General features: G+C 43.0%; 1 protein-coding gene across 2 annotated transcripts in view; it reads right to left on the bottom strand.

Annotated features, from left to right (window-relative positions):
* The window catches only part of SAMD12 (sterile alpha motif domain containing 12), a 335,667-nt gene that overhangs the window by 191,601 nt on the left and 130,868 nt on the right, over positions 1-13,198 (bottom strand). Inside the window, exon 3 of one of the 2 annotated variants that reach the window (XM_006769102.2) lies at positions 5,417-5,546. In XM_006769102.2, the coding sequence (XP_006769165.1) occupies positions 5,417-5,546 (130 nt within the window). Of the gene's footprint in view, positions 1-5,411; positions 5,547-13,198 lie in introns of both variants that reach the window. The other variant, XM_015567452.1, reaches the window with a different exon arrangement.

The raw sequence follows: 13,198 nt of genomic DNA, 5'->3' as shown, positions 1-13,198 counted from the left end.
AGGTACAAACGGGCAGTGCTTGAAGCACAAAAAGGACTGGAAATACTCATCTTTTTGTAGGAGACCATGGAGAAATAGGACAGATCAATATTGACTATTTGCAGGGGATACCCGCATGATAACTGTTTATTCTTGTATGCACGTAGATATCGAAAGGATTCCTGTTGCTGCTCACAAAGAGGCCAACACGCAAACCTTTTACACATTCAAAATAGCTTTGAAAATGCTTTGTATTTTGGGAGGTCGGAGTGCTTCGCCCATGAACCTACGTCTTGAACGTTGGCAGGGGAAAGAACCCTTTGCAGATGGAGGATGTGAGGCTGAAGGAGGTGAGTTGACTGAGCAACCACCACAGGAAGAATACCAGTCAGGGGCTGAACGCCTCAGAGCTGAAAAGATTCTTAACTGTGCATAAAAGAGAATCTGAAAAGCTGTCTGGGAGCTTACACCTGTACCCGGTGAGCTTCCTCATCAGCATGCTAAGCCTGGCCTCCGAAAGCCGGGGAGAGAAATCTCGCAAGCACAGGAAAATAGACAAATTTCTCTCCTTCAAGCCTAATCTGATGATTTAAATCTATCTCCCCTAATGCCTCTCAGGTGTTCTAACCATCTTATGCCTTTTTAAGAGCTCTTCTGCAGGGAGTTAACACTAGCAGCTTCTCTTCTGATTAAACACATCTGCCACAAAATAGCAGGAACCTTCTGGACACAATACAATTCTCAGAACTTCTGATAGAAAATTTGCAGAAGGTTTTGCACGCTGGTGGGTTTGCTTAGACTTTGGAGAAACTGGGGGCAAAGTTTGTTTAGGGCTTCATGGCCTTTAAACAAAGGCAACCAGAAAATGTTGACATAGTGACATTACTGGCTAAAACATAAATTAAAAAAATTAAACTACCAAGGTGAAAGGTTACATTTCCAAAGAAAGCTCAAGTCATGACTATCGTCAATACATAAGTGAGCACACGGTTTGAGATTTTATTTAAGTCATTAATGAGGAAAATGATGTTACCACCAGTTCAAAAGAGGATCTAGATAGCAGACATAGTTATAGAATAAGAAGAGTGAAAAATGAATGTGTGCATGGAAGGCAAAACTCACCTTTCCCACAGTAGCTAGGGAAGTCACCCGAAACTGTGCGACAGGATTTACATGTCTACAACAAGAATTATTTTGTATGGCTATCAGTTTACAGAGTTGTAAAGCAACTCTGTAGACACAGAATGAGGTCATCCGAAACAGTGTGCTATTGGCGATGCATCGTTTTCCACGGAAGCACAATTATTTTTACCTACACAGACCACTGACAATCTTATTGATTGCTATATTCCCCAAACCTGGTACAGGGTAGAGGCTTCATAATTACTTGCTAAATGGATAAATGTCTATTATGTACTAAGCTAGGCCCTTCACATGCATCATCCCATTTAATCATCTCAGTAACACTTTGAGAAAAATATCATTGTCATTTCACTGATGAGAAATTTGTGTGACATTACACAGCTATTATGTGTCCAAGGTTGAGGGTGGAGGACAGGTGGAAGGTTTTGACCCAGTATATTATTTTTATTTACAGTCACTGTATCATTTGCCTCTAAATTAAGAGACTGTTTATATGTCACACTGATATACCACATCTCCTTGATGAGCATGATATTGGAGATCCTGGCTTTAAGGAAGACAAGGGAAGAGCATCACTCAGGAGAATCTAAGCCTAAGTAGGAGACATACATATGAGCATCTTTCTTGCAGCCTTGCAGACAAGCACAGCATAGTTACCGGCCCGGATTATTTCCCTCCCCTGCTTAGGTGCTCATTTCCCAGTTTCCATGAGAATAAAGATCAACGGATTCAACACTGTTTATATGTGTTGTTTATTTTCATAGAAGTCAGGACAGCACCTCAGAAAACAGCAGCAGCTAACATTCACTGCATGCTTACGATGACCAGGAGCCGCTGTCCCAGCAACATCAGGCGGAGACGATCCTCATCCCCCTTTTACAGCTGGAGAAAGCCACAGTGCATCCAGTAACCTTCACAACAACACACAGCTCGGTCTCAGCACCCACTGCTCTGACCTGTCCCTAAGTCACTCTATGTCTGCACAGGCTGCTGAGGTGGGTTCTGTCAACATGTCCTGATATTTTATTAGCCTCCTTGCGTTGTTGATTGCAGCCTGAAAGGGCACTAGGATTCCCTTAGCTTCCAGCACCACAGAGCTGGTAACTGCAGGCTGGCCCAAGTTCTGAGAGCTAATTCCTGGCTCCTTGGCACTTGTGATCACTTGGGAATTTTACATTCTTTCTTGGCCCAGAGAACAGGAGAGGGGAGTGGTCTTCTGAGGCCTCAAATAGGTGAGTGTCAAAACGAAGTGGACCAAATGTTAATCTGAAGTCATTACCTCTGATCCATTAGTCCCCAAATAATTCCCTTTCTTTTCTTGCCAGAAAACAGCTTAGAATGAAGTCATAGTATGTTTTTAGACTCGTCCGATGAAACTTGACCTAAATAATAGCTCAAAGCCGGCATGAAAAAGGTGTCAATAAAGGGCTTTACTTCTGTTATTGCATTTAAGTTTCACAACGATCCTATGAGGCAGGTACTATTAGTACCTCCATTTTGGGGATGAGGAAGTGGGGTTAAAGAACTTGCTTAGAATCCTTGCCAGGATCTTGCCCCAGGGCCCAAGGAGGGTGCCACAGAAAGCAATGGGACAGCTGCTTGAAATACATATCTCCTCCCCTTCCCTCACGTCACTCAGCAGAAAGCCTTGGGAAGTGGGACCATTTGCTCCACACGCCTTGAAGCATGAGATCTTCATTTCCGAGGAGCAATAGTCTTATCCTCTTCAAACCATTATAAATGCTTACCCTTCCCTCAAGGGTACCTCATAATTCTCACCCTTAATGAAAGATAACACTACTTTCAAATAAGATCACGAAAAAGGCTTCGCCCTGGCCATCACAGGCATTAAGAAACATTAGCGGACATTACCTGATGAAGGCTACCATAATCAGCCAAATGGTTCCTAAATGACTGATCGCTTTTAGGGGCGGAACAGCCGACCTTACATGGGATTTTCTTATATTCTTAAGGGAGGGAACTAAGAAATACAATCTAACACCTGAATTCTAAGCAAAGTTCCACCTCTGTCGTCAGGATTTCAGGAATGTTATCCAAATGGGCCATTACCTCCAGTTGAGGGGAAAGGAAGTGAATTAAGGACCTTTTTTATGCTTAAGTTGGGAGGTATTTTACGCTCTGTTAACTCAGCTTGAGCTACACTTGGGTGTGTTCCTTATATATTTAAACATTATCCACTTGGTCACCAGGACTCCATGATAATCTAGCTTAGCAATTTTTAAACCGCAGGGTTGTTGCAAATCCAGTTTCCTAAACAATTCGAACATATAAAATAGACAAGGAGTTGCTTTGGTTGAATGCCCGCCTTTACCCCCAGCACACTCTTATCCCCTGGGCAGCCTTGAGTGTATATAAGGGTTCCAAGGAGCACATTTCAAAACCACCCATCAACTCCTGCCCTAGGGAGGTAGGATCTGCCCCCAGTTCTCAAAGTTACAGGGCAAACACCGAACTGCAAATTTAAATACCTTCTGATTAATGCACCCCTTTCCAAAGTAATAGGAGTAAATAGAAACTATAGATAAAGGTTAGATTTCAGGAGAGAGGAAGAGTCTGTGAAGAGGCTGGGCAGTTGGAGTGTTGAGCTCCTCCAGAGCAAGCCACTTTCCCACTAGAGAATCACTTTTTTCTTAGGAAAAAGGAAGACTCTGCTCGGGCAGCATGGCTCCATGGTTAAGCACTGACTTATGAACCAGGAGGTCACAGTGCAATTCCTGGTCAGGGCACGTGCCCAGGTTACAGGCTCGATCCTTAGTGGGGGGCATGCAGGAGGCAGCCAATCATTGATTCTCTCTCATCATTGATGTTTCCATCTCTCTCCTCCTTCCCTTCCCCTCTGAAATCAATTATACATATACATATACATTACATATACATATACATACACACACACACACACTAGTACCCCGGTGCACAGATTCGTGCACATTGACAGGAAATTAATTAGGAGGAATATTTTAATATTGCTATTCGTGTCTTGCTAATGAAAAGAAAATAGGATTCTACGGAGTCTCCTATCTACCTACTCCAGGACTTTTGTGAGGATCAAATGAGATGAGGCACAGGAAAATGCATCACAAATATTTGGTTAAACTGTAAAATGTTTGCACCTGGCTATAAAGCAAGTCAGGTTCCTGGGCTGAAGAAATTCCAAGGAGGCTAGTCGCCAGGGAAAGGAAGCCAGGCATCGCTATGTGATGTCGTTACCCAGTGCCCACAGTGACCATTTCTGGGCTGGGCTGGGTTGTGGGCCGCATTTTGTGCCATGGGGTCTTGGCAGCATTGGCTAAAATTTGATGGGGTGTTGCTCCGGGTCTGTGTCCCACTTGGGGGAAGCCGAGTGTTGATTTGTCGGTGCCAGGTCCATGGTGCCGTTTATTTTTGAAATGGCCAGTGCGCATCATAGCAGCTCCTGCATTGAGTGTCTGCCCCCTGGTGGTCAGTGCATGTCATAGCTACCAGTTGGATGGACACTTAGCCTTTTATATATATAGAATTTTTAAAAGGAAGACTGTATTAGAATCAGAACTTTCTTCATGTTTGTTTCCTCCTGAAGCACAGAGCATATTCCTCAGTGCCATCTTTGATCACAGTGTTTGCAAAGAGGGCGGGAGGGAGGAAGGCTGCCATAGAAAGAGGCTCTCAGGGTGGCCGGGCCAGTGAGATCTGAAAGAGACCCCTTACTCGGATGGGCTCCTGCAGTAGGCCCGTCCTCTCTCCCTTGCCACCTCATTCTCCCACTGAGAGACTTGATCCTGAGGACTTTTCCAGTTCACTATACTGTCATATTTTCTGCTTCCAAGTGCTTCTTGATCACCACATATGTATCTCAAAGGCCCTTGAGCTAAACAGAGTCTTAATTTGTGTTTTGAAAGGTATTCATCTCAGGGGTAGTGAGTTAGTAATATTCTATATACTTCTAAATTTTCCTACTTAGAATATTTACTGATTGATCCTGTAACCAAATTGATTTGAAAACTTTCTTCCCTTTCTTTTTTCTAGGATTGCTTTTATTTTCTCTAAAATCCCTGAGCCCCTTACCCTGATCTCCACATATTTTTATATTGGACACTTGCAATCCATGGTTCTCTACAACAATGTCTTATGCTTGTTAAGTGGCATGGCTCACTGGGATCTGGAATTGACCACCCCTTTTAAAGGAAACCCGTGCCAGAAAATTTTAGCACGAAGATGCTGTCTCATTGCAAGGGTATGGGAAAGGCCATCGCGAAGGGGAGAGGGAGCGAAATATTCTGGATGCCGCATACTTTACCAGTTATGTCATGCTGCTTGAATGACTCGCTGTAGATCTGATACTGATTCGGACAATGTTTCTTCAACCACTTGCAGACATCCTGCTGAGTCCACAGAGCCACTGGTTTTGACAGCTTCACCGTAGACGACTATAAATAAAGAAGGAAAAGCAGGTCTGTTAAAGCCAGCCCCATGCCTAGAAAGGCACTACTATCAGGAGTCCTAGAATGCGGTAAAGGCTGCCAGTTGGAGTCCCCAGACATAAATACCTGGCCCTTGTCCTCCTAACCTCAGCAGACCTTTCCACACCCCCGGAAACCAGAAAGAAAAGCTCCAGGCAGGGAAGCCCATCTATACTCAAGTTATCATTGCGATGGGGAAAAGTCTCCAAGAAGCAGTGTTTTCTGATGAATACTCCGACAACAAGGCAATGGTGTTGCTAAGCAATTAATTAAACTTTAGGGGGAAAATAGCTGCCTCCAAGTGGCCTTTCTCTGTATTCCAAAGTGTCCACCGCTTGTCCTCTGGTATCTCCAGGGCCTAGTACAACACTGGTCCTGGCAGATGCTAATAATTATGTCTAAAATGAATGTTGCAGGAATACTGCATACTAAAAAGTGCAGGTCGCTCCGGCAGCTCTGGCTGAAGGCGGTTCTATAAAGTCTAGGAACATTAGTTATGCCACAGTGAGGGAGCAAGAAGTCAATTCTGCCAGCATGTGGGGAAAGGTAATAAGGTACTGGGAGCAGCTAGACCTTCTGTAGAAGCCAACTAGCCAAGGCCCTTTACTGCTCACTGGACCTTTCAAGGAGGTGTTTAGAAAACCAAACCAAGCAGAGGCACAAGGACCCCCAGCCTTTGACAGATGGCGGGTTACAAATACATTTGTAAATTATCAACAATTAACTGTGCTAGACACTGGTTCTCCTCACGGATCCCAGGAACTTGCCTGAACCTACATAAATGCTTAACTATCTATATTTTTAAAAATATTTTTATTGATTTCAGAGAGGAAGGAAGAGGGAGAGAGAGATAGAAACATTAATGATGAGAGAGAATCATTGATCGGCTGCCTCCTGGACACCTCCTACTGAGGATCAAACACACAGCTGGGGCATGTGCCCTGACTGGGAATTAAACCGTGACCTCCTGGTTCATAGTTCGATGCTTAACCACTGGGCCACGCCAGCCGGCCAGCTATCTATAATTTTTATCACTTGGATCAGTGTTTGCCAACAAAATAGGATTATAATATTGATAGTTCTTTAAAAGCTGTGGGGAGGCACACAGACCTGGCCATAAATATCACTGACCTTCTCACTGGGGATCATTTGCTTTCATTTCTCTTTCAATCTTTCGGAGTAAGTCAAGGGGAGAGCCTCAATTTTGTCTGAGTGTGATTTAACACCTTTCTAACACCTGCCAGCATGTGTTTGACAAAGAGAGGGGTCCCTTCAGCCTCAGCTCCTTCAACCGACAGCAGTCAATTTATCATCTAATAACTGTTCTGTTTTACTTTTATTATATCTAAGGTTGCTTTTATTTTATGGCAAATAAATCATGGCAAAAAAGAAATCTTATTTTGCTAGTACTGTCTAGTTCACTTTTAAAATAAACTTGAGTAGGTCAATTTTAAGAAAAAAAGAGTAAGGACACAACAGTGGAAATAATAAGATAACTGTAAAAATAGTGGACGTGATTCAAATTTGGAAAACAGTGCTCAGGTATTAGCTTTCATCGGTATATTTTCAGTTGTATGATTTTTTGTGCCATTATTTATAAAGCAATCACAAAAATGCATCACTTTTTATTTTGAGCTTTGGTAATATTTCTTCCACCCTTATTAAATGTGATAGATTTTATATATGAACACATATACACACATACACTTATATACATATATACCTATCTGCTTTTCATTTATCATGATTGGCTTTCCTCCACTGATATTTGGGGTTGATGTTCTCTCCCTTTGAATTTCTCCAGGGTCTGTGACCATCCTGACCAATCCAGTACAGCAGAATTCATGCTATCTGTGTTTCTGAAGCGTGGTGATTAAAACAGACAGTCTCTGCCTGGCTCACCCTCTCCGGCACTCTTCTTTGGAACCCAGCCACCATATTGTGAGGAAGCCCAGACCACATGAAGAGACTATGTGTAGGAGTTTGGGCCCATCACCCAGCTAAGGTCACAGCTGACAGCAACCACCAACACCATTCCTCAGACAAAGATGCAAACAAACTTAAGATGATTGCAGCCGCCAGCCTTCAAATCTTCCGGCTGAGGCCCCCAGACACCATGATGCAGAGACAAGCTGTCCCTGCTGAGCCCTAAGTGAATGCCTGACCCACATAATCCATGAGCATCATAAACAGTTGTCTTCCACCACTAAATTTTGGGGTAATTTACTTTGCAACTCTAGTAACTGGAACACTAAGTTATATGCTCAGGGAGGATAGAACTGTTACACCAGCTCTCCAGAGTGCCCTGCATTTAATAGATGCTCATACAGCTGCAATGAATAAGTGAATGAATTAATGACATGAAACCGTCCTCACTGAGTCTGGGCTCACAGACCTGCTGACTATTCAGCAGTTAATTTCAACTCCAGCCCTGCTGCCTTCCACCGACCTGTCTTGTGCTCATGTGGCTCCTAGTCAAACATGGTCTCTTCCTTCAACCCTCCATCCCTGAGTCAGATGCTGCCAGACATCTGCCCTCTGCTTTCCTTATTTTGATGACAGAGGAGGACCTCTGGCATGGATGATACAAATGAGTAAATGTTCTGTTGTTGCTCAATTTTTCCCTGTTTGCTGGTCATCGCCTCCTTTCCTTTGCATGATTAGGACACTAGACTTTTGGCTCCTTTAGCTAGAAATGCACTTACCACATTTCACAAGTCAGCACCTTTGAATCTGGCTCTTTCCTGCTCTAAAAATTTCCTTCAGATTAGCTGAATGAGTTCATAGCTGACACATCATTACCCTGCAACCCCTTGCAAGTTTCCTGCAAGTTAAGCTAATCACATCTCTTGAAAACTCCTAAAACCAGACCCAGAAGGCTGTAAATTAGGAAGGGAAAGGCAAGAGGATAAAGCTACTTACACATCGATATACCAAACGTCCTGGAGGGTCATTCTTTAACTTTCTCATTTCCTCGGAAACGGGGCACCCTCACACCAAGACGCTTAAGCCCATGCAACTGGAGGCTCAGAGGGAGATGAACTCAAACATGCCAAGTCATCTCAGAACTCAACCTCACCAGCCCACCAGGTTTGCTTTCGTTATAAATTTTCCTTTTATCACAAATCCAGGTGTTCTAAGGCTAACACTTAAAAAGCGGGTTCATTTTTCCTTCAGAATATACTCTTGCTAGGTGGTCACCTGGTTACCACTTGCTTGGACGGCAATAGACACAGAGCTTTAGACATAGATTTTTAAGACTGTGTAAACCTACAGCAATATACCTCCACATAAACTGCTAGAGCAAATAACATGGGGAGGAGTAAAGATTTCTACTATGAATAAGCACTGCTCATCTCTCCTCAGTCAGACAGTGATAGAAGTACTGGCTCCATTTCTGAGCTGATTCTTTCCCGTGACTTTATTATGGAATTGGTATCAGTTTGCTCCACATTAAGAGCCACGGTGACTCCCGCTGCCCTAGTCTGGATCCTCAGAGCACTCATTTGTTCTGCTCGAACTTCTTCCTGTAGCCCCCACAGGTGCCCTCAGGACTTCTCCAGTCTATCAGGATGCCCCATCCCCAACAGCAACCAAGTTTGGGGGAGTGAACGTTATAACCTGATTCCTTTAAAAAGCTTAACCTTTATGTCTATGTGCAATTTGAGACGCCACGCATTTGTTCAACTCACATCAATCTATGTTCCACACTGTCCCACTGGGCGGTGCAGAGCAGTCAAATCTCAACAGTTCCATAGTGACTTGAACTTTTATTTGAACCTTTCCTCGCCACCTCTCTTTACGCCCAATGGAAGATAATTTTGTCTGATGTGCCATGTTTTTTTTTTTCACCCACAATAGGAGCCTAAACCAAAATAATAATAGTTCATAAAGCAAAGAAATAGTATTTCATATTTATTAGAAAAAATAAACTAATAAAAAGTCCTGCACCTATGCAAACATTAAAAAAAACATTGGCCCCAGTTTTTCCCCCCATGTTCAGTCTACTACAGCATTCTCTGCGTTTACAGCTCTGGAGGCAATTTTGGTTGCTTTTGCTGCCCCAAGAGAGGCCGGAGGCAGTTTGTTATTTTAACCTCGATGCATCCTGACTCCAAGCGGGACGGCAGGGATTTCCTTTCTGAGTCAGTTCCGGCTTTTCTATAGACAAGCTGAAAGTCTGTTTTACACCAAGACCTCACTTTATGCAAAAGACACATCTTTGTTTACAAATTACTTTTTTTTTTCTGCAAATGATTCCATTTTAGACAATAATTTCAGCTATGCTTTACAGTAATTTCTGATTTGTATTTAACTGGAAAGAACTCTCAAGTTTTAAGTTCTCTGAGGTAAACCTGAAGCTTTTCTGCTAATAAAATAAATGCTTTAAAGAAGTTTGCTATGGAAAAAAACATATACAAAACACTTTTAAAAGTTGAATTTTGTAACCCAATTACCCCTTATCTGTTTTGCAATATAAATTCCCTTTTAATTTATTGGGTTTTGATTTATAAGAGAACACTGCAATTTTAAGCTCCCGATGGCTGTACAAACTCTTAACTGGGTAAGCTTACACGAGGCTGAGTTGATTGTGGAAAAATAGAGAAAGCATAGTGTTTACACCCACTAGAAGGACAAAGAAAGCTTTATGGCCAAATATCAAGAAGTGGTAAACACATTTGCAATGTCTCATTTATAAGCAAGAATCATTGATCGGCTGCCTCCTGCACACTCCCTACTGGGGATCGAACCCACAACCAGGGCATGTGCCCTGACGTTGAATGGAACCGTGACCTCCTGGTTCATAAGTTGATGCTCAACCAGTGAACCACTCTGGCCGGGCTCATTATGTAATCTTACTTAAGACTGAAAAAAGGAAGGAGACTGGAGTGGCAGGGCGTGGGGGAAGAATAAGCAACAACTCATCAATGTCTATTTTAGCAGGATTTAATGGCCTGTGTGTGTGTGTGTGTGTGTGTGTGTGTGTAAACAACTTTCCTTGGATAAATAAAGACTAAATATAAATATTCTAATAGAGAATAATTACTATTTTTTTTTCTTTTCTCTTTTTTTGTGGGTGGGGGAAGAGGATATTTGAACCAACTTTGGGAAAACAATGATCTAGATTCAAGACTCTTCCCGAAAATTTGCAGTATTAGAAAACACATCCTGTGAAACAAGCCATTCCATTGCTAGTAAGTTCTAGTGGTTTAAATGGTCTTTTATATTGAAGCCCAAATCAAACTTCCATCATCTTTCTCACTGATTCTTGAGTCCTATCTTTGGAGCAATACAAGATAAATTTCACCAACCACTGCACCGGTTTCCATTCCACACATCATATTGGCACTCCCCATTAAGTCTCATGCGTGTGTTTTGTAAAGCCATGTTATATGCTAATGAATCTCCAATTTTATCTCCAGCCCAGTCTTCTCTCTAAACTAGTGAATCATACATAGAGCTGATGACTTCAGTTAACATTTGCATCTCTAGTAAACATTTCAGATTCAATATGTACAAAACTGACCTCCTGTTCTTCTCAAAATTGCCTTCATCTCACCTGAAACTCTGTACTTCCTATTGCTGAAGCTTCAAATTGTGGATTCGTCACTGACTCCATCTTTCTCTTGCATTCCACATCTCCCATCTCTTTTCACCACTAACAGTGCTACAATCCTGATCAGACACACTATCATGCTACACCTTAGTTCATCCAGATACTTAATACACCTAAGCTCATTCTGATTTCCCCTTACCCTTATTTTAAAATAGTTTACAAAGCCTCAAGGAATCTGGCTACCCAGTACTTGATATCAGTTTTACTGTTCTTCCCCTAACACACTCTGCTCCCGCTATTCCTTGCTCTTGCTGACTATGCCCACTTAAAAATTTAAAAAAATATAGATAGATATAGATAGATATACACATATATACTTCAGAGAGGAAGGGAGAAGGAGAGAGAGATAGAAACATCAATGATGAGAGAGAATCATTAATTGGCTGTCTCCTGCACACCCCACACTGGGGATGGAGCCTGCAACCTGAGCATGTGCCCTGACTGCGAATCGAACTGTGACCTCCTGGTTCACAGGTTGATGCTCAACCACTGAGCCATGCCTGCCAGACCTCACTTCTTATTCTGCAGGGAATACTCTTCTCCCAGATACCTACATGGCTAATTCTCTCACTTCCTTCAAGCCTTTGCTTAAATACTACCTCCTCCATAAGTCCTATCCGATTCCCCTGTTTAACAAATGCAACACTCCCCTCTCTGGAGCTTCCAATACTTACCATCTTGCTCTACTGTCTCCATCTCTACAGCAAGTACCATCTCACAAACCACACAGCTCACTTATTTTGTCTATTGTTTATTATCTGTCTCTTCCCGTGTCCTTGCAACCTACACAGGGGCAGGGATCTTTCTTATTCTATGAAGAATCCCAAACTTTAGGACAGTGCCTGGCATGTGGCAGGCACTCAATAATTATTTGTCAAACGAAAGAAAGAACTGTCGGGTAGGTCATCATATATCACAGCTCCTCTATCCTTGAGTGTCAGAAAACCGGTTCCAGTCCCAGCTGTGTTCTTGACATTCCCAGGTTGGGAATAAAACAGCCTTTGCTCTGATTAGATTTCTCCTATGCTGAGCCAAAAGAGCAGGGCTATTCTAGCACTACAGTTCTTAGCAAGATAGCTCACATTTCTGGTCCTCACTTTTTTTCTTTTTACATTGACACAGGAGTGATGTAATGAAAAAGGCCTGTAGGCATTTGCAAGCACGCAGACCTGAACGGAAGGCCAGCTGTGGCATTCACCGTGACCTTGGGCCAGCGATTGGACCCGTCTAAACATGGCCATTGGTGCACTGGATATAGTGCCTATCTTGTTGTTTGTGGAAGGGTTAGAAATGGTTCAAACAAAGTACATTAAAAGTGTTTGCCATCTCTTATGCGTTCAGGAAAGTAAATCTTCACATCTCTAGCATGGCTGCTGCTGGACCCCCAGATCCTGCTGAGGGGAAGCAGTAGAGCAGCACAGACAGGCAGGGCTTTGGAGTTCAGGTGCCTCGAGTTGAGCTGCAGGTAGGGTGAGAGAGGGCCAGGGGTAGTGTGCTCAGACCCAAAGAAAAGCAACTGATAAGACAGTAGTAGTAAAATGCACCCGTGGAAAAGGTGGGTATCAAAACAAGAAAAAAAAGTGAGAAAATACAGAGAAAGGGAAGAAAAGAAAGAAGGAAAGATAAACATTTCAAATTAGGAGAGGTAAAGGGATGCTCCTCCTATCCAGGGTGGGCTTTGCTGCACAAATACCACCTCTCCTTCCAGTGACTGGTCATCTCAGTGGTTTCTCTCCCATTCGGAGCCTGGCCTGTCCCCAGGCACCACCTCTGGCAAAGTTCCCTAATCCTGTGTCAAAGATTCATCCCAGATTCCCCAGGTGATGGAGCTGTTTATAAAAGAGCACCTTCCAGATGTGTAGATGTCACTGCTCGCAAGCTGTGAAGTGAACACTGGCACGTGAGGCTGGTAGGATCTGCTGTCTCCCACATGCATGCCGCTGGGCACCGGGGTTTCTAACAATCAGACCTCACAGAGGGAATACAGAGACCTGCGCAGGCA

Source organism: Myotis davidii, unplaced genomic scaffold, assembly GCF_000327345.1.
Source record: "Myotis davidii unplaced genomic scaffold, ASM32734v1 scaffold1, whole genome shotgun sequence".
NCBI lineage: Eukaryota > Metazoa > Chordata > Mammalia > Chiroptera > Vespertilionidae > Myotis > Myotis davidii.
This window is presented reverse-complemented; position numbering and strand designations above follow the sequence as displayed.